Source organism: Ambystoma mexicanum, chromosome 1q (genome assembly GCF_040938575.1).
Source record: "Ambystoma mexicanum isolate Mex_15411 chromosome 1q, UKY_AmexF1_1, whole genome shotgun sequence".
Lineage (NCBI taxonomy): Eukaryota > Metazoa > Chordata > Amphibia > Caudata > Ambystomatidae > Ambystoma > Ambystoma mexicanum.
The window spans coordinates 210,228,877-210,251,694 of record NC_090922.1 but is presented as its reverse complement, the minus strand read 5'-3'; the positions used below and the strand labels follow the sequence as shown (position 1 = coordinate 210,251,694).

Genomic DNA, 22,818 nt, shown 5'->3' with positions numbered 1-22,818 from the left:
TCGCTGAGTGAGGCATTTCAGTGTGGTTTGTGTGGTTGACTTGCTGGACAATATGGTACAGGCAAGTTGCCCTGTTGGGCTTTCAGTGCCCTCAGTTTTTCTTTTGAGTTATCCAGATATTATATTGGGAGATTATTATTATGATGGCAGAATGTCCCAGTGAAAGATATCTCAGTGGCAGATTATCAAAATAGCAAGATGTCTTGGTGGCAACTTATCGAAATTGGAGAGTACTGCAATGGCAAATTATCAAAGTGGTACAATACTACAGTTGCTAGATACCATAAAAGGAAGGTTGCAAAATATCCTGGTTTCCAAATGTCATGGAGAGATAATATCAAGAATTTCATAATTAAAAAAGAAGCCTATAACAAATAAAATGAGAACAGCCTTCTTGGCAAGAGGAAGAGAAAAGACATGTATGGACGTTGGTGTTTATTGGGGATTTTTGCCCCCTGATCCTGATCACTATTACATTTAAAAGGAAGCCAGACTTTATAATTCATATATATTTCCCTTCAACCATTGTAAAATAGGCAAAGGATGGAGCTGGGAGTTCAATAACAACATTGTCACGTTTTATACAGGGCATTCATTTCCCAAGGAATACAATAAAGTGTATCAGAAATGTATTTCCATCAATGACCATCTTGAATATGTGTTGTGGAGTACACAAGCCTTCTTGGCAGAGCACAAATTCCTGCGCCCAAAAACATCAAGCACAGGATATTTATTCTACCTTCGGAGTGCAGCTTTAAGGAGAGGAAAACACATTTGCTTGAAGTGACTGTCTTTATTTGAGTGAAATTCACATTTTTAAGAATATGGAAAACCTGTTATTCTGCAATTACACTAATATAAGTTATATAGATTGAATGTTAATACAGAGTAGCTGAAATGAAGGCACAGAATCAAAATTGTAAGTTTTAATTCTCACTGAAGGGCATGCTGAAAAACCGACAAGTTCTTCAGTCCAGTTGGAGCCAGTCATAAGATAATTACATGTTATGCCTGCAAGTGGGGCTTTGCATGGATTGTCAACCTAGGTCTGGCTGTATCTGTGTTTCCCTCTTGTTTACCTCATTGCATATTCATTGTCCATTTACATATGCACACCCGATGTAGCCCCTCATTCCACGGGGCGTGTCTTTCCCTGCCATCACATACTTGATTTCTCTTCATGATCTTCTAAGCTTCTAACATCTTGGCTACATGTACTCCAGTTGTTACACTTGTTCTCTCCAACTATGGACTTAGAGAACACCTTTCGTTGATAAACTATTGACTGATTTAACCAGCGGCCTCGATGTGGTAGCTGGTGTGCTGTAATTGAAACTTTCTTTGACTATGTCTACCTATTCGACATGGCAGCCAGTGCGCTGCACCGGAATCCTATCTGCTTATGCAACTTACCTGTTACTACCTACCATGATCTGTGCAGCCTCGTGCTGCCTATGCAATCTCAACATAACCCTCTGCACCTAGCAGTGAGGCTCTGCTGTCTCGCACCCACACACAACTGCATGTTTACCTACTTGTACCTGTATACCTGATGTAGCCCCCTGCACCATGAGAGGAGGCATTCTAATGTTGCATTTGACCTACATTTACCTGCATACCTGATGTAGCATCCAAAACATGAGGTGAGGCATTCTAATTTTGCACCTTATGTATGTGTATCTGTATACTTGATGTAGCACCCCACACCATGAGGTGGGGCATTCCAATGTTGCACCTTACTTATTTTTACCTGTATACTTGATGTAGCCCCCACACCATGAGGTGAGGCATTCCAATGTTTCATTTTACCCACTTGTTAATGCATACTTGATGTAGTCCCCAAACCATGAGGTGAGGCATTCCTGTGTTGCATTTTATCTACTTGTACTTGCATACTTGATGTAGCCCTCAGCACCATGAGGCGCAACTATGCCAATATATGCCTTCAACTTCCTTCCGCATGTTGTAATTACTATGCATTATTGTTATGCTCACCTGGTCTCTGTGGAGGCGTTGGGGCACGGTTGCAGCCCTCCCTGAACTTGAATTACCCCCTTCAGGTCTCTCCCTCAGTAGAAAAGCTATGAGCAGTGGTATGTGGTGATACTGCTCCTGTGAATTATGGAATATAAGCTCTCCGTCCTGCTATTTCTGGCAGGGGCGCGTCAAATGGGATCTAGTTCCTTCACTGATCCCTGATAAGGATTAGTCCAGTCCAGCTGCGACTATGCTTCTCCTTATGATTGGTAAGTCTTTCTTGAGCTATTGTGATGCTGTTTGTTCTCTTTAATGTCTTTATATGTTGCTCCTATTTATGTCCGCAATAATGTCTCTCTTCTGTTTTCTTCCCTTAGATGGAAATGCAGCCTCAATGCAGCTGTGAGGCGCGAGACGCGAGACGCGGCCGGATGGAAGTTGGATGCTACCGCAATGTTCGACAGCAGGTAATTGATGGTTTAAGGAAAAGCGCAAAGTATCGCGAAGCGTAACCTTAAACTGACTGTTTTTTCGATGTCTAACCTTGTCTTCTATTTTACCTTGCAGGCGCTGCTGTCGACGATGGAGCGTGTCGTGCTGCGGTGCCAAGTTGAAGATTTCAGCGTTCCGGAAAGTGTAAAGATGAATACTTGGTTCGCCGAAGAGATGTACAGGTAAGAACAGCTTCCCCCAGTTGGTAAGTATGCTGGCAGGAAGCAGGATGTCCAGGAAGCAGGATCTTCAAAGGTAAGTCTGACCTCAGGCGACGGTGAGCGTTACGCTGCTTGCAAGTGCAGAACAACGTGAAGCGTCTGTCTTGAGGATTGGGGCAGCTTATATAGCTGAGATCGTGGGCACGCCCATTCGGGCCGGCTTACCAGCCACACCCTGATTGAGCACGTGCAAAGGCGATCTATTAGCAGCCATACCAAAGAATACACTTGGGGCTGCTTAATGGATGGAATGTTCAAGGTTAATGCATCCTGTTCAATGGATGGAATGTTCACCATTAATGCATTTGAAGTGCTATGTCCATAATAAAATCTTTTTGGTGTTAAATGGATGTTCTTGTTTACTTTTGTTCATTTGTATTTGTATTTATTAGGTTTATATAGTGCTTTACAGCAAAGTGAGCCTGGCTCCAAGGCGCCAGGACAGTGCCCACCCAGGTCTCCTGTGCATGCAACCCCTGCATGCCTGTGCCCCTGACTTCATGACTATGACAGCTATCCTATAGCCTATATCCCTAGCGGGCATCTGTGAGTAAATTGTGTGCTTTTAAAATAGTGAAATTGCATCTGCGCTCAGAGCGCGTTGTTGTGCCTGCTCTCCCCTCCCCTCCCACTTCCTGGTTCTCCTCTCCCTCCCGCCTCCCTGCCCGCCCACCCCCCCCTAAGATTGGCTGCCTGGCCGCCTCCCTTCTTGGCTACTCGACGCCCGCTCCCCCTGCTCGCTTCTTTGTTCAGCTGAGCCTGGGAGAGCGGTCGCCGGGAGCCCTGAGGGAATTGCAGGCCCTGGAAGCCCTGCCCGACCCTAGCGGGCATCCGTGAGTTAATTGTGTGCTTTTAAAAAAGTGAAATTGCATCTGCGCTCAGAGCGCGTTGTTGTGCCTGCTCTCCCCTCCTCTCCCACTTCCTGGTTCTCCTCTCCCTCCCGCCTCCCTGCCCGCCCACCCCCCCCTCTGATTGGCAGCCTGGCCGCCTCCCTTCTTGGCTACTCGACGCCCGCTCCCCCTGCTCGCTTCTTTGTTCAGCTGAGCCTGGGAGAGCAGTCGCCGGGAGCCCTGATGGAATTGCAGGCCCTGGAAGCCCTGCCCGACCCTAGCGGGCATCCGTGAGTAAATTGTGTGCTTTTAAAAAAGTGAAATTGCATCTGCGCTCAGAGCGCGTTGTTGTGCCTGCTCTCCCCTCCCCTCCCACTTCCTGGTTCTCCTCTGATGCCCACCCACCCCCCCCTCTGATTGGCTGCCTGGCCGCCTCCCTTCTTGGCTACTCGACGCCCGCTCCCCCTGCTCGCTTCTTTGTTCAGCTGAGCCTGGGAGAGCGGTCGCCGAGAGCCCTGAGGGAATTGCAGGCCCTGGAAGCCCTGCCCGACCCTAGCGGGCATCCGTGAGTAAATTGTGTGCTTTTAAAAAAGTGAAATTGCATCTGCGCTCAGAGCGCGTTGTTGTGCCTGCTCTCCCCTCCCCTCCCACTTCCTGGTTCTCCTCTCCCTCCCGCCTCCCTGACCGCCCACCCCCCCCTCTGATTGGCTGCCTGGCCGCCTCCCTTCTTGGCTACTCGACGCCCGCTCCCCCTGCTCGCTTCTTTGTTCAGCTGAGCCTGGGAGAGCGGTCGCTGGGAGCCCTGAGGGAATTGCAGGCCCTGCAAGCCCTGCCCGACCCTAGCGGGCATCCGTGAGTAAATTGTGTGCTTTTAAAAAAGTGAAATTGCATCTGCACTCAGAGCGCGTTGTTGTGCCTGCTCTCCCCTCCCCTCCCACTTCCTGGTTCTCCTCTCCCTCCCGCCTCCCTGCCCGCCCACACCCCCCCTCCCCTTCCTCTCCTCCCTCTTCCTATAACCACCTCCTTCTGGGCAGCCCTCTGTCCGGCAGCCCCCTGCGGCTAAGGGCCCCAAGACCAAGGGCGACTCCTACAGTTGCGGCTCCCTGTGTGTCTGCAGGTGTCCGCAGGGGACGCAAGACGCAAGTTCAATTTGCCTTCACCACCTTCTCCCTGCCCACCCCACCTACGCCTGGCCACTGCATTCACATGGTGTCTTCACCTCACTGTGTTCCACAGTTGTGGTAAACTAGGGTTTTCTCCCCTCGCAGGATTCTCAAACTTAGGTGGACTCTCCACTGTGTACCTAAAACGCATTACTGTTGCTGTTCTTAAATGTGGTAAACTAGGGTTTTTCTCCCCTCGCAGGGTTCTCAAACTTAGGTGGACTCTCCACTGTGTACCTAAAACGCATTACTGTTGCTGTTCTTAAATGTGGTAAACTAGGGTTTTTTCTCCCCTCGCAGGATTCTCAAACTTAGGTGGACTCTCCACTGTGTACCTAAAACGCATTACTGTTGCTGTTCTTAAATGTGGTAAATTAGGGTTTTTCTCCCCTCGCAGGACTCTCAAACTTAGGTGGACTCTCCACTGTGTACCTAAAACGCATTACTGTTGCTGTTCTTAAATGTGGTAAACTAGGGTTTTTCTCCCCTCGCAGGATTCTCAAACTTAGGTGGACTCTCCACTGTGTACCTAAAACGCATTACTGTTGCTGTTCTTAAATGTGGTAAACTAGGGTTTTTTCTCCCCTTGCAGGATTCTCAAACTTAGGTGGACTCTCCTCTGTGTACCTAAAACGCATTACTGTTGCTGTTCTTAAATGTGGTAAACTTGTGCTTGCCGCTCTCTTCCTGTCTGCAGGCTCTCACATCATCTGTCTTCCCCCCCACTCCCTTCTACTCTATGGTGCTCTCTATCTCGCCTATCTTCTCTAACTGTTTCTCTACTGCTCTCCTGAACATCCGTGATGACCTGCTTTTTAACCTCGACTCCAACACTCCGTGTGTTCTCATTCTGCTCGATCTCTCTTCTGCCTTTGACACTGTCAACCATGCCATCCTGCTCAACCGTCTCCGCGATAACCTGGGTATCACTGGTCAGGCTCTGGCGTGGCAGACCTCTTTCCTTTCCAATCGGCTCTCCCAACTTGGGTCCTTCTTCTCTGACATCTTTTTCTCCACCTGTGGTGTTCCCCAGGGATCTAATCTCTCTCCCTGGCTTTTCAACCAGTATCTGGCACTTCTTGCCCACCGCATCGCCGCCCTCTGCCCCAACTTTCAGTGCTATGCGGACGATACCCAGCTCATTTTCAGGCTACCCTCAGCCTCCTCTTCTCCTGCCCTCATCTCTGACTGTCTGTCTGCTATCCAGGAATGGTGTGCTGCCAACGACCTCCGCCTTAATGCTAGTAAGATTGATATTCTACTCATCGGCACACCCACTCCCTCCTTCCCTGCAGCTCTCTGGCTAGCCTCTCTTGGGCCTCTTCCTGCTCCTACCTGCAAGGCAAAAAACCTCTGGGTCATCTTTGACTCCACACTCTCCTTCTCTCCTCATATATCTGACGTCTCTAAGAAGTCACACTACCAGCTGCACCTCCTTAGAGGTATTCTTCCCTTCCTCTCCTTCCCCCAGAAGCTCACTGTCTCCCAAGCCCTGGTTCTCTCGAAGCTGGACTACTGTAACAGTCTCTATCTTAATCTGCCTGCCTCCACTCTCCGCCCTCTGCAACTCATCCAGAACAGAACTGCGAGACTTGTCCTTGGCCTCAAGCCCAGGGACCGTATCTCTCCAGGACTGAAATATCTACACTGGCTCCCAGTGGCTGTGAGGATTAAGTTCAAAACCCTCTGCATTGTCCACAAGGCCTTCTGGAGCCTGGGGCCTAAATACCTGCAACTCTCTCTTCCTAAATATCTTCCTTCCCGAGCCCTTCGCTCATCCGTCTCCAACTCCCTCAGGGTCCGCTGCTTCTCAAAGCAACGAGCTGGGGGTAGATCTCTCTCCGCGGCAGGAGCCTCCCTCTGGAACAGCCTTCCTGCCTCCCTGAAACTTGAGGAGAACCATCTCCGGTTCCCGAAGCACCTCAAAACCTTCCTCTTTGCTTCTGCTTTCTCTCTCCCTCTCCCCTGCTAAATTCTTCACTAAATTCTGCACTGAATCTGAAACTTGGCCACTCTCACCGACCTCGGTCCTGGGCCCAGCCACTCTCCAATTGCACTGCCTCCCTGGCAACCCCTGCACTGCGGGACTGTCTCTGTATCCCTACAGCCCCCCTTCCCAGCACTTGTCTGCACTTACCTTGCACTTGCCACCAGCTGGCCCTATTTATTTATTTATCTATTTATTTCTATTCTACTTACCTTGTATTGCACTTTTCCCTTCCCCCTACCCCTGCACTTGCGCGGTCTGAATGACACCTGACCTAGTAGTAACGTTGTCTGTCCTCCCCCTGTTCCCCCTCTCTGCCTCGTCGCGCCTTGAAACACTTGTGTATAGGCGCGTTACAAATGCCATATCATATCATATCATCATATCCTCCACTCTATAACCTGTTCACTTTGCACTTAATGTAACTAGAGCGTGATTCCTGAGGGTTTTGGGCACTGCTATAAATGCTAAAATAAAATAAATGTTAGGCAAGATGGTTTTTCAGCTACTCCAAAATGCTCCTTGATTTTATTCAAGGCAGGTGTTCAAAGCAGATAACCTCCACAAATCGACTTCAGCCATTTACTAATGGAAGTAACTTTTGACTTCAAAGAAGCATATTGCATAAATCAGTTTGCATAAGCTTGTAAAATGTATTAGCAAATGAAATATTAACAGGGACGGTCCATGACATTTAGATGCCTAGCACCAGATAGCTGCCTTGGATTAGTCAAAGTGAAAGGACATTTAGAATATGTACCACCAAGACAATTTACTTTGAATTGTGGTGACAATGAATGGCAATATTTAGGCAAGTGTCATACCTGCCCTCTTCTGGAGAATGGGTTCAATTGCACGATAGAAGAAACAAATGCATTAACATGATGAAAATCTCACCAAATACAAAATGATATGGTGCATCGCCATGCAGCATCTAATTGATTTGAACTTTACATATGCTATAGAGAAAAGTAATACCTATCAGATAATGTAAAAGACATTGGGGGTCGTCATTTTGGAAATTTCCTGAAAATTGTGTAAATGTGTAAAATCATTAAGCATCTCAAAATGTTCACCCCAAATTGCAGAATGTAAAAATATAAGTTTCATCAAATTTGCAGAGATGATCCAGAAACGCGTGTATCCAAAATTAAAATAATGTCTCTTCAGAAAGAGCAAGCAACCCTTGCACCTTTGTAATCATGTGACTGAAAGACATTCCTCTGTGACAAATCAGGGGTGGGTTTAGATGGGAATATATTGGCATACCCATATTAAAAGACAGAATAATGGAACATGGATATGGGTAAAGAAGACTAAGATGGTGGAACAAACTGGAGATTGGAGAACAAAAAGGACTGATTTAACCAGAAGAAAAAATGTGTTCATTTAGAGAAGGAATCCAGGGCACTTTATAGAAGGACTACCAGTCTGTGCAGGGGAACTGACTTCCTAATAATTCACCTGAATTTAGGGTTTGCTGTTGGAATGACGCCTGTCTGACTGGGTCCCTTGCTGGTCCTCTCAAAATCAGAAGTTGCATCTTGAAAGCTATATTGAAGAACCCCCTATCAATTGCCTAAATTGTCCAACTTGATCAGGGTGAAATCTGGGAAGGTAACAGACCTGTGAATGCAGGGAGGTGCAATTTGAAAACAGGGACACAGGTGCTTATTTCCCAATATTCTGTGTGTCTTATATATGTATACAATACAAAGTGAGATGTGGTTTCTTTAAGCCCCAGTCCACTTTGCAGTGAAAAACGAAATCCAAATTTGAAACCATTTGGATGCCATTTTAAAGTGAGTCTATCTTTGTAAAGTTAAGTATTATTTTCGCATATAGTTAGTGGTTTAAACCAGTGTAGAATCATGGTGGGTCACTGTGCAATGCCCAGTACTATCACCTGGAATTATATAATGCATTTAATACCATAGTATAGACTGGATGTTTGTGCACAAAAGGTATGCTGAAATAATTCATTATTTTCATTGATAACTGTGCAAATTATGATTCTCTGCATTCCCTGGCCTTCAATTCATAGGCAGAATCAGGTGGGAGAGAAGAGAATCACCAACAAAATATCTCTTACTGGTGAATAGTAAACCTCCAGTCCAGAATTCTAAAGAAACTTGAAAAAATTACAAGCAGGTCCTTTTCTGCATTGAAAGGAATACGTTCATATTTAAGGAAAGACACAAACACACACACACAACACACACACACACACACACACACACACAGATAAATGAAAGAGAACTGATACCAACATTCAACAAATCTATGATCTATATATGCATTCAGAAAATAACATATAGATTCCCATGAACATTACCTGTGAATTCAAACATAAATGTGCCAATGCAATGCAAACAAGTCACCTCTTGCATGTACACAGCTAAATGCATAGACCTATGCTAGATGGACATCGCCTTGCCTATATATTAAGTTGCCACTATATAGTTACTATATTCCCTATTCTGAACGTTAATTGATGTAATTTTCTCTGGCATTACACCTGTTTTGACACTGGAAAAGGTAAATGTTTAATCATATGTGCATTATTTAAAGGGTTTTAGTGAGAAAGATTAGTGAAGTTTATAAAGATATCAATGCAAATCATGGATGCCAGTATGTCTAGTGTCTATAGAGAATACAGCATATTTATATGGAGATTGTTGTGATTGAAACTGGATGCCTTACCAAAACTTTTATAGTGAGATTCATATAGGCAGGTACCATTTTGTTTGTTGTCGTGTTGTATACATAGAGATTGTAGTGATCCCCATGCTAAAGCTGGAGACCCAGTTTGTTGAAACTATATGAATACATTTTTATTTTTGAATACCTTTTTGTCTGTTCTTTGCCCTGAATTGTGTAGTAGGACTGTATCAATCTGGTATTAGATCAGTGAGTCACATCTAAGTGACCCACTATCCAAGAAATATGAAAATAATCTACAATATCCGAGCGGCAAACTATCCCTATGGCAATGTTACCCAGAAGAAAAGTAACACAGTGCTAAGTTATTCCAGCTGCAAAATATCCTTAGGTGAAAAGTATCCCTAGTGGCAAAAGTATCCCCAATGGAAAAGACATCCTGGGTGGCAAAGTTTCCCCAGTGGAAACGAACACCTAGTTGCAAGGTATCCACAGTGGGAAATTATTCCCAGCATCAAGGTGTTGCAGTGGCAGTTTATCCCAGTGGTAGCATATCCCAGTTGCATGGTACTCCAGTAGAAAGGTAACCCAGTCGTAGGGCATCCCAGTGATATGGTATCCCAGTGGTTAGTTATCCAAATGGCAGAAGGTAACTGAGATTATCAAAATGGTAGAGACTCCCAGTGAATATCAAAGTATCAATGAATATCCCAGTGCAAGGTTATGGGAGTTTCTCACTGTCAGATTTTCAGACTGGCAAGATATCACATTGGAAAGTGATTAAAATGACTGAGTTTCTCACTTTAAAATGATCAGAGGGACCAGGTTATCAAATGACAAAATATCAAATTATACATATATTACACAGTCACGGTAGTGTCTGTGTAGTTATGGTTAAGTTGCTGTTTCCATAGGAAGAGCACTTTTTGGGTGGCTTATAACTCCACTCTCCTGGATCCTCACCAAACCTTTTTGCAAAGTTCGGTGAGGTTTAGTCCAGGAGGGGCAAAGTTATAGGGGGGTCCCAAAATGTCTTTTTTTCCCATAGACTGAATGGGGAAAAAACTTTGCTCATGCCTACAGCCCAAACTGCTGGACAGATTTTCACCAAATTTGGATCAGAAGCAGCGGCTTGGTCCTGAAAGCGTGTGTTTGCAAATTTGGTGAAAATCCGCCCAGTAGTTTTTTTTTAAAATAACCAAAAAGTAGGTCACAAAAATTAGTGATATCTATGTTTGGTCCGCAGACACAATTCCCTGTTCGGTCCGCGGACAGTGTCCTGATTGGCTAATTGGCTTACGTCATGTCCACGGACATGCAACATGTTCGCTGATTGGAATGGTGAAGAGCGTGAAGTGCGTCAGATTTTTGGAAACGCCCACCATCTTGGATTCGTGGACTTCGCCGCTGTCCGCGGACATCGCAGTAAAAACATGTTAAAAAACACAACATTGCAGTTGTCAAACTTATGAAATAATCTTTGGGGAGGTGAGGGGTGATGAGGATGGGATGGGATATGGCTGCAAGAAGCAAAAAAACGGGTGTTTTTTGCAGCAAAAGTCCGCGAACAGTTTGGATGTTCGCGAACAGTCCTGTGAAAGTTCGCGGACACCTCAGCATTACAGGATTGGTGAAATACAGTTCTTGGATGTCTTATAACTTTGGCTCAACTTAATGGAACTGCATGACATTTTGCATGTATATTCCTGACCTGAATCTGAGAGAGTATGCAAATATTGGTGGGATTCTGTCATGAGGGGGCAAAATTAGAGGGGGGGTCCCAAAATACAAAATAATTTAAAGGCTTATAAATGAGGTGCCATTTGACAAATCTACACTTAATTTGGGAAATTGATCATATATTTAGATCTGATTGTTTTTACGAAGTTTGGTGGGATTTTGTGAAGAGGGGGCAAAATTAGAGGGCGGTCCCAAAATAATGTAAAGGTTTATAAATGAGGTGCCATTTGACAAATCTACACTACATTTGGCAAACTGATAATAAATCTAAATATACATGTTTTTTGCAGAGTTTGGTGGGAGTCTGTCAAGAGGGCGCAAAATTAGAGGGGGGCCCCAAAATATTGTAAAGGCTTATAAATGTGGTGCCAATTGACAAATCTACACAAAGGTTTGCAAAACGATTATAGATCTAGATCTATAGGTGAGTTACGAATCCACTGTATTTTCACATGATCGAGTGAATGATAGAATCAGCATAGTAACTAGGTCATATCATACAGGTAACCCTACAGATTTCTGAGTGACTCCAACAAGGGAAGTCAGTTAACTTAAGGTATTTTATTTAGGTATTTTCATTCACTTTAGAATACACGTGGTGACTCATCTAACCACAAGACTTACACAGATGATACTTATGCATTATGTTTGTATTTCAGTGGCAAGATACAGTTTTTGAAGGTATACTTTTTGGTATCGATATGTTTACTTGAGACATATATTCACAACTGTACAGTTTACGAGCAGAATATTGTCCACCATGCTTATTGTATTATTTTATTTCTTCTTTTCTTTGTACAACACAAACATTCATGGCACATAATGGTACATATGGACTATTGAATGTAATGTCATGTTTTGTATTGATTGTGGCTATTATGTGAACACAGCCCTGACGATGGAGTAAAGCTCTGAAATGCATTGGTTTATAGCTAGGTTTTTGACCTAGGAGTCTGTCCTGCTAAAGAAAATGGCCATCATTGGCATATAATTTAGAATAAAGAATAAAGAATTGCTGCTGCTTTTATTTTTTGAAAGAGTTGGGTGTTAAAGCAAATACAGAGGAGTTTGAAAGCACCACATGAACGAAACAGAAAACAAGACCTTGCAACAAAGACTATATGAACTTTTACTTCATGACGAGAGCATTCTGAGAGCATCGGGCATTACTTGGTGGTTTCACCTGTTTTTTTTGTTTTAGAGTATCCAAGCGACCAATTATCAAAATGGACAAATCTTATAGTGACAATGGGCCTCATTACGAGTTTGGAGGTAGCAATGCTGTTTTTAGCGGCATGGCTACCCCTAAACCGGGTAACGGGTCCGGGTCCCACAAAAGGGGACTTACCGGGCCATTCCAACCTTGGAGGGCCCCTTAATTCCCTTTCACGGGACCCGGACCAGGTACATCCCCATTCCCATTTGAGCCCCCATACGGCTCAATGGGAATGGGGAGGATGCTAACAACGGGCCCGTTAATGACGGGACAGTTGTTAGCATCCTGGTCTGCTAGTGGCACCCGCCAGCAGACCTCATATGAGGCGGTAGAGTGATAATGGCACCGGCAGCTCTACCGGCGCCGTTATCACCCTACCGCCTACGTTGTAATGAGGCCCAATGTATCGAATTGCAAAATATCCCAGTGGCAAGTTATCAAAACAGTATAGTATTCTAATAGAAGGTAATCTTATATAGCATCTTATCACAATGCAAAGTTATTAAAATGTATCCCCGTGACCAATTATCAGAATGCCCAAGTATTACAGTGGCAAGTTTTCTAATGTTAAGATATCACTGTGCAAGTTATCTAAACAACAAGGTCTCACAGTGGTAGGTTGACAGATATCGCAAAGTAAAACAATGGCAAGTTATGAAAATGGCAAAGTGCCCCAGAGACCACTTATCACAGTGGCAGAATATTACAGTGGCAAGTAATCAAAATGGCACCTCTCTGAGAGGCCACTTATCAGAATGTCAAAATATCACTGTGGAAAGTTGCCTAAATAGCATAGCACCCCAATAGCAGGTTAGAGGAAAGTTATTCAAATGGCAGCATGTTCCATTGTCTTAGTTGACCGGATGGAAAGCAGCACAATGGCAAATTGTCTGAACAGCACAATCTCCCAGTGGTAGGTTTTCAAATATGGGACTATATCACAATAGCATCAAAGCAAAATGGTATAGTGTCTCACTGAGACATTTTCATAGTGGAAACATATTACAGTGACAAGTTATTACATGGCAAGACATCATAATGGTCCATTTTCAAGGCTGTAAAGTATCACAGTGACAGGTTATCAAATTTGCAAAATATCACAGTGGCAGGCGTGAAGGTCTTAAAACAATGTTGGGGAGCACTTAGATATGGGCGCCTCCATTCAGCACTCCAAACCTGTAAGAACATACACATTACAAAAGCCACAGTGAAACATCAGAATTCATACTTCAATTAGACCACGATGCGCATACACAGCCATGAAGCAATGCAGCTCATTTAAGAATAAGTCTTTGCTTGTGGGCCTAATATAGTCTGGCAAATACCTTTTTTAGGCAAACACCCATGTACTTTTAACCAAAAATGCCATAGTTTCCAACACCTTAAGAAATATATGAGAGTATTTCAGAATGATAGAATGGAGGAGTGCAGCCAGTTCACATTAGCTAAGCACAATACATGAGAGCTCTAAATGTAATCAGACTTTTTCAGAGAGAAAGGCCCCTCCACTTCTGAGCATAAAATAGCAGGCAGGCTTTTATGGACGCACACACGCACATTATATATATTATATATTGCAAACAGAAATATTCATGTCTTCTTTAGCTCGATAGGCATCATACCATTTTAGTTAGAAAAGTCTATAGGCATTATTTCACTTTAGCTAAATGCATAAACACACATGCCAGTGTTGAGTCTGTTTCTCTCAAAGCACAGGATTCCTCTCTCAGAACAAGATATCAGACAAATTCCTTCCCGAGTTTATACACTAACGATGTACTCCTCTACATCAGGAACCCATCTACACATTTAGACCCGATCATCCGCGACATAACGAAAATAGGCACATTCTTGGGCTTCACCATCAACTACTCCAAATCGGAGATATACCCACTGACTGCGGCGACCCAGCAGCTGACATGCAAATTCCCCCTCCGTTAGTCCCCAGACAGTATCAAATATTTGGGGGTTCAAGTATCACTATCTAGATCCTCCTTACTGGCCGATAACTACATTGCTACAGCGCAACTCATAGAATAAAAAATGGCAAGTTGGTGCAACCTCCCACTCTCTTTCGCGGGTAAACTATCACTAATAAAAATATTAGCAATCCCCAAGCTCCTCTATATCTTTGCCAATGTCCCGGTCTGGCCTGGGAAGCAATACTTGGCAACATATGACCCTCCCCTATGTGACAGGGGGCTTCACAGCCCCTGATCTAACTCGGTATTGGATTGCCACACAAGCCCAACAGGCTACACATGGGTACAAACACTTCACGGCATCCCCCCATGTGAAACCTGAAAAACTAGCAGGCGAGGAAGTCAATATTGTGTCCCTAATTCTCCACCGTACATACCACACAGACTCCCCAGCAGATCCCGTGGCTACCACGATCATGGCATGGAATCGTCTATTGCACTCCCTGCCTGAGCACCGGCCATACTACAAGTGGCTGCCCATTTGGTGATTCCCGGGCCTCACCCCCACTCATGACAACCTCCTCTCGCGACACTGGCTAGACCTGGGATATCGGGCACTGACAGATCTATACCCCGAAGGTTAATTCATTACCCCGCAGACATGGCGCCCGGGACACTCACGTTCGGCATTACAGCTGTTGCAATACTTCAGATTAAGAGCTGCAGTTCATGATATGTGGCCCTCTTACCCAAACGAGCCCCCTGACTCATCTGAGATCCACTACATAGCCAACACAGCCAGCAGTATGGGGTATAACGTCCTCTCTGTATAGGATACTACTGGAAAAATCTGAGGACACACCCTCCAAACCGCGAGATGAGTGGGTGGAGGAGCCAGGCCTGGAAATCACAGATGGCATGTGGAGCAAAATGTGCTTCCACACACGCAAAGTCTCCCTTAACTCCAGATTCCGATGCATGCAATATAAACTCCTCAATTGACTGTATTACACACCATACAAAGTGGTGAAATTTGGACATAATCAAACCCACACTTGACTGAGATGCAGATCCAAAGAAGCTGCCACATACACATGTTTTGGTCCTGTAAAGCGCTCGGTGAGTTCTGAAAAGCAGTGACTGAAGCCCTTTCAGAAATAGACGTGACCCCAGTGGGCCTCGATCCGTTAACTATACTGTTTGGGATTTGGACTGGGGAGGAGGTGAAGAAAATGGCAACATTTTTGAATGTGAGCTCCATGGTGGCCAAAAAATGCATATTGCAATGTTGGAAGTGTCGCTCCCCACTAAGTTTGAGATGTGGTTGAAGTCTCTCACTTGGACACAGACATGTGAGGAGGAGTATATCAGTTCCCTCTCTATGAATTCCCATCTGAAAAATGTGTGGACAGATTTTTGCAGCCATCTAAACAACAAAGATGATATGAAACCTGTCTCTCCCCCCTCACAAGTGAACAAGACAAACCTGGAGCCGAAACGGTGGAAAGCATAACAGGCTGACAGCCCACCCCATCGAATACCTCTTAAATGTACTATAAGACCTAAATGTATGATTGCAACTGTTTATGCACTGTGTTGTGTACCTGCCGCTACTGATTGGCAATAAAGAAAAGTTCAAAAAAAAATCCTGATTTTGCAACATTGTATGAAGCTGGCAGTACGAAAAAAGATGAATTAATGCATCCCTTTCCCACAGGAGTTTACCTCCCAGCAGTGACAAATAAATGCAACTTTAAAACGATAGTTTCCCTGGGCACAAGGACAAGACAGGGTGCATTCATTATCTGAGATGACACAAGATTAACAAATCACACAAAGGCCCTCATTACGACCCTGGCGGAGTGGGATACCGCCAGCGGTAATCGCGGCGGACCCGTCCGCCCTACTACGAGTTCCCTTAGCGCCATGGAGGTTTTCTCCGCCTGGTTTTACCGGGCGGAGAAAACCATGACGCTAAGGGACCTCGTTGTTAATTACGCCGCCGTACTTTACGGCGGCGTAATTAATTCCTTCCCCACTCCCATTATACCCTATGGGGCAAGAATGGGAATGGGGAAGGGTAAAATGGGGATTGGGGATTTACCGCTCCGCCAAGGTCGGCATGGGGTGGTAAATCCGCCAACCCCCATGGCGCTATCGGCGGCTTTCCGCCATGCTCCGCGGTGCATTTAGCACCGCGAATTCCGCCAGGGTCGTAATGAGGGCCAAAGTCTTAAAGTAACTATAATAAACTGTATTCTCAGGCTGAGAAATCTGAAGACTGTGTTTTAGCAGAAAAGGGGAACAACCAGAAATGCTGAGGGATCAAATGAAATTAGCACAGTACCACACCGCCATCTACGGACTAAATAAGCACATACAATGGCTCTTTTTCTAGCAAATTGTTAGGCAAAAACATACTGCATAGACTTTTTAGACATAGAGGGAAGCACAGACACTTCCACGTGAAAGCCCTATTAATAAAGACAACCTATGAAGTCACACCACACAAAATTAACATATTTTTTCTTTTGCCATAGCATTAACTAGGTGCCTAAGTACAATGCAGTAAGACACACTGTTTGAATGTATTAGGAAAATGAAGCAATTTGTGTGATTATGTGCACTGCACTAGCACAAGTCATATGTGTATGAATGAGCCAAAATGCCTGGCAGCCAGGCCCTGCATGTAAAGTCAGGGACAGAGCGAAGATGACTCGTGAGAAAATGCAAATGGCATGCAAGTACTGTTTCCACCAAGCACAGTTGCATAGTTTTTAACATCAAGAATAGTGTTTTTGGTGCCAACCTGAAGAGGAATCTGAACAGAACTAAATAGTTATATTTTATGTGTCACATGGATTACACCGCGTGCATGTAATTGGTTCTAACAATTGTAATCATACCACTCCACTCTTACACCTCACTGAGGCAACCAATGGTAATTGCAATCTAATTAGCTACACATGTCTAATGTTTTTCGACCAATCCTTACTTGTGTGAAACAAAGTGACCTCATTAAAAATGAGCTAACATGTACATCAGATGTTGTACCCAACTGTTTAGAATAGGCCAATGAAAAATGTATAATGAACAAATCCATTTATGTCATTTTTACACCAGCCAATCATGAAGATACATTGTTTAACAACTTTCGTTTCCACCAGCTTTCTTCCTCTTTGCCATACAAATGCTCCATCATTTGTGCTGGCATGGATTTTCATGCTGATGCAAACGTTGGGGATCCCTATGGGGACTGCCCATTTAATTGTAATTGTGAACATTGCTTACCATGTGCTCATGGTAAGTAGTGTTCACAACCGAAATTAAACGCTGCCCGACATGCGAAAATGTCGGGCAGAGTTTAATTGTAATAGTGAGTGCCACAATTAAAAGTAATCGCTGCCTGGCACGCGAGCATGCCAAGCAGCGTTTACCCACTTTGCATTGCTAAATTACACAATACAGGGTGAAGGGATGTGTACATGTGTGTCCCCTGACTTTTGCCCTGCAATTTTGCACTCTGCCATGCAAATGATAAAAATGTGGCTGCGGGGAGCCACCTATGTGTATGTCAACATGTCAAAGCTCCCCGCGTGGCAAATTACTCATTTGATCAAATTTAGCTCTCTTGTAACTTTTAACAGTGCAACAAGCAGAGCGTCCCAGAAACAAAGTAGTTTCCCGAAGCGTCTATTGAAGTGAAAATCATTCAGATCAACAGAATCACAAAAGAGAGGGTTTGTGCTGGTCAAGGATGCGTGCCACCCGAGGAAACGTTCCGTTCCATGGTCCCTCACAAGGAGGCCAGATTGCATGCTCATCATACAGCCAACATGCTAACTAATGGTGCCCAGCCGACGGTGGCCCTCTATAGAGCACCCTAGAATGTTTGGATTGTAGCACCTGACCCAGGGAGAGGGGGATTACCATTAAAGGCCAAAACTAGATGAAGATGAGTAGTATTATTGGGACTTGGTATCTCTGTGATTCTGAGAACTGCACCTCTGGATTATTAAGGAAAGGGATTTGGGGAAGAGCCAAAAAAAAGTCTGGCCATTTGTATAAAAAAAGAGCATTAGAAAGATGCTAACACGGACTCTCCAGACACATGACCAGTACAATGCGTTCCTTTATCATGCCGTCTCCCCGCATCCCCTTCAAATGCACTGCTGCCCCTCCACCAATGGGCTGGCGCCTTCTGTCGCCTCTTTATGTACAGAAGTGCGGGGCCTGGGAATACTAGAACAGTTTTCTTTTCTTCTTCCCATGTGCATGTGTATCTTTGCTGTGCACCTTATTTCTAGTTCGAACAACCTTCGTGTTTAATCTTTCACAGGAGAAATAGCCTTTTGCATCGTTTTTGTGTAATCTGCATCCGCGTCCTGGAGCCAGACATCAAATCAAAATGCAGAGGTAGACACCTCCACTTCTAGCCCGAGTGTAAACTGCTTTGGTAGCCAAAGAACAGCCACACGTCCAGGGGATTTGCTGAACGTCGTCGGGCTTATAATGGCAAAGAATTTCCAGGCTTGCAGAAATGAGTGCACAGCAAGTCAGGAAAAGTAATGTATTTAATACGTCTGTTTATGAGCCTAACATCAGACATGCCAATAATCGGGATTTGCTGTGCCATGCACAATTGAGTCGCGCCGTGAAGCGCGAAAGAGTGCAAAAAAAAAGTGCAGCTTGCGCATCCCAGCTCTGGTTGCCTCTGTTCAGTGCTGTACTAAACGGACCAGCCCTACCATTTCCAATGCAGTGCAACGCGGGCCTGCTCATGCGCCAGGGAAACTAATGAACCAAGCCCAATGTTGCCACTCCATTGCGGCTGCACAGCAGGCAATCTGCGGAGGCCTGCTTGGACATCAGGCTCCAAGACAACTGCGACAAAAGCTGCCCCCTCTAGACACGTCTTGGAACATCCCTGATTTTCTCATCTGCATTGAACCTAGTCAGATAGCACAGTGGGCTAAGTGCTCGCCCCTGATATTTGCGTGCACCCTGCTGTGACAGGTTCGAATCCCGCCAGTGTCAACTTAGCTTTTCATCCTCTGTACATTGAGTGCCGCTCTCTGGGATAATAATGTCTTCTGTTATTTCAGTGCTCTGACCCCTATGGGTGTGTTGCGCTATATAAGAAATAAAAGTATTATTAACCACACCCGCTACAATATTCCCTGCTCTTCTTCCACTCCACAAAGCACACCCATGCCAGATGGCACTGTATGAAAAAAAGTACCTTTTCAAACTGCTAGTGTCTGTCTCCAAAGCCATCTTGTCCCACACACCACTAAGCACCTGGCTGAAACTACCTCCTTCTACACTCCCTGAGCAGGCTGCGTTCTATGACCCACTTCATCTCTCCCTTACGCGGCCACCATGCGCATCCTTTCGTTCCTTGGCCCTCCTTGCCCTCACCATAGGAATGGACTAACAACCAATAAAACAATCTCCACCACCATACACTGCTTTAGATCTGCACAGGTGCCTGCTTGAATGGACATGTTTGCCATAGACCTCCATGTTGCCATGGGGATGGGCCTGCATTCATCAGCAGCAAGCCAGATTGTTGAGCGTCAGAACCATGCAGAGTGCAAACCGCAGTCATGTCCAGCCGACAGATGCCACTGCAGGGGTCCCCTCCCAGGGTGTGTCATTCAGTAAAGCATTCCTGTTCACTATGAGGAATAGGGCATAGATGTCAAAATGAGCCTGCACTAGTGTTTGAAACACTTCTCACTTAAACCTCCCTCAGTCCATTTGTGAGCAGTGCACACATCTTGCAGGGTTCCAACAGTCTTGCATATGCGTTACCTGGATGCGTTACCTGGATTTTTGGGTCGCAAGGTTGTAAAGTCAGATTTCTTCACCCCACCACGTGTTTACAAAATAGTAGCTTGCTTGTGAATGTGTCTCCCCGGTTGGTTAACAGACCTATAGCACCCAACCGTTTGGGTTTTGTACGCACCCCCCAACCTCCGCTTTACACATCCCACGACCCAGAGGGGAACCCGGAAATCAAGTAGGCATCCTCCATGGTCCAGATCCTTATTGTAAATAATTGGCGCCAATGCTGGACTGGGGTGGGCACAACGTATGCATAGGGTCTATTAGGATTTTCAAGCAGGGTGCACATCCCCTCGCTTGATTTGTCAGGGCATAAATCATGAATACATACATTGCAAATCGGAATGGAAACTGGGATTCATACTGCTTCTTCATTCGATATGTGTAAGGGTGCACAGCCTGTCCTTCAAAACAACAATGTTGCATCTGCAAAATCCTTTCACGCAATTTGGTCCCTAATTTCATTCTACCCATAAGGCATTTCCGGAACTTCAACATCGAATCTGGTCCCATTTTTCTCTCAATGTACCCATCTGTAAATGACACTTATGCAATGTATTGTCCCCCCTCCCCCTCTCTTTTATCTGTGAATCACAGAGGCGAGGGCAGCTCTTCAGCGCATCTGCCCCGCTTGGATAGTCAGGGGAATCCACTGGAGACCAGAGACCATTCTGAGATTGGAGGATAGATTGGAGCCCATGAATTGTCGGAGTGCATGGCCTGTATTTCATCCATGTAAGAAGCAAAGCTGCATAGAGAACACACACCCAGCCAACGGGCTAGATCCATATACATATTGTGCATAATCTAGACAAGAGTATTCCTTGCCCAAACAAAAACAGAAGATGGACATGTATGTACCTCAGGGGCAATGTAGTCTGGGGTCCCACAGAACGTCCGCGTGGTCACTCCGGTAAAGATGTTCTCCTTGCACATTCCAAAGTCAGTGATCTTAATGTGTCCTTCTGAATCCAGCATGACGTTGTCCAGCTTCAGGTCCCTGTGTGCCCGAGAGGAGGTAGGTATAAACCAAGGAGTGAATGGAAGGCAGGGGTAGATGGAGGGGGAGAGATAGATGAAGGGTTGGAGGTCGTATAGGATGGGCGCAGAGGGATGGATGGATAGCATGATTGACTGACATATGCAAAGATGATTGGATACATATTCTAAGGGGATAGAGAGACACCAGCAGTGGCAGACACTTTAGGAGCATGGCACTGCCCACATTGCCATGACTTGCAGTTTATTTAATGCAATTGGACACACTTGGAACAGTGGAGACAACAGCAATGAGGACAACCAGTTTATGAGACAGAGTGGCACATTGCGGACAACTCTGGACCGGGACATATCAAACGTTTGTTGAAACAGTGTCAACAGAACGGTAGACAGGCAACTCAACAGACGAACATCTGGATGTGAAGAAGGGCTAGCTTACCTATATATGATGCCTTTATTATGAAGAAAGAAGAGACCAATAGCTATCTCAGCTCCATAGAACCTACGGAGGATAAGAGGCATCCCACACCATGGGAGAAAAAAGGAAGGGCACATAGGAGGAGTAGGCAACGTGAGGTTAGGTGAAGAAGAGGATGAAAGGACAGGAAATAAAAGGAAAGTTAAAGGAGGGAAGAATTATGGTCAAAGGGGAGTAGAGAATAGGTGAGGAGAGCAATGGAGAAGAGTGAAGAAGAGGAGAGAGGAATAGAGTAGAATAGAGTAGGGTAGACAAGAATAGAGAAGAGGCGAGGATAACAGAGAAGTGAGAGAGGGTTAGGGAAGATAAGAGGGGAGTCAAAGAGTCATGAACAGGAGAAACATGGAGAAGAGAGGAAACTCATGAGTGATGGGAAGTGATGAAAGATATGATTTGTGTGAGATGGATAGAGGTTAAAAAGTAATTGTGAGGATTAGAATTAAAAGAGAGGAAAAGAGAGCCAGCCATGATGAATTGATAATAGGTAGGGGCGATGTGGAGTCGATGGGATATAGAGATAGGAGAGCGTGTGAGAAAGGCAGGATGAGAGAAAAAGAGAGTGATAAGTCAGGCAGAGTAGAAGAGAGCAGGGAAGACAGAGTGGCAAGAAAATAGAGTGAGATCGGGAGAGAAACAGAGAAGAGACCACATAAAAGGGAAATAAAGGGAAAAGGGGAGATAGAAGGGAAAAGGGGTATCAGAAAAGACAGAGGGATAGATGGGAAAGTTAACAAGATGCAGACAGAGCAATATAAAGGGGCGCACGAGGCAGAAATATAGGTGCATGGGGAGAACATTTGATATTAAGTTGTCAAAAGATATATCAATAGAAAAAAAGAAACACCATTTCAACATGGCATGTCACATAATACAGTGTATGCCCAGTTCATGTACCAAAGTGTGGTTAGGTTTCAGTTCATTTCTAAAATGAACAAATTACTCTCAATCAGATTAGTGTTAAAACAACGGCACGTAACAGACTCTAGCATGTTGCTGCCCACTTACATAGCATGGGGCTCCTTGAACTTGCCGAGATGTTGGATGTGGTACATGAGGTCCCCTCCATTCACGAATTCCATCACAAAGTAAAGCCGGTCCTACAGGAGACAAGATGGCGGACAATGATGGACCATTCAACCAGCACAAAGTGCAGAACAAGCGAGCCACTGAAGATGCCAGGCAGTGGCAGAAGGATGGTGGGTGGCGGGAGGGCAGCGGGCACAAGGGGTTTGGCACTCTCATATTTTTAACAGAAAACTATGTGCATAGATGATAAGCCTTG

At 45.0% G+C, this 22,818-nt stretch overlaps 1 protein-coding gene across 1 annotated transcript in view; it reads right to left on the bottom strand.

Moving 5' to 3' along the window:
• The window catches only part of PRKCG (protein kinase C gamma), a 1,699,783-nt gene that overhangs the window by 135,048 nt on the left and 1,541,917 nt on the right, over positions 1–22,818 (bottom strand). The window contains exons 12-14 of the mRNA XM_069637367.1: positions 22,542–22,633; positions 21,498–21,560; positions 20,921–21,059 (exon numbers count right to left, since the gene is read on the bottom strand). Of these exons, the coding sequence (XP_069493468.1) occupies positions 20,921–21,059; positions 21,498–21,560; positions 22,542–22,633 (294 nt within the window). The remainder of the gene's footprint in view (positions 1–20,920; positions 21,060–21,497; positions 21,561–22,541; positions 22,634–22,818) is intronic.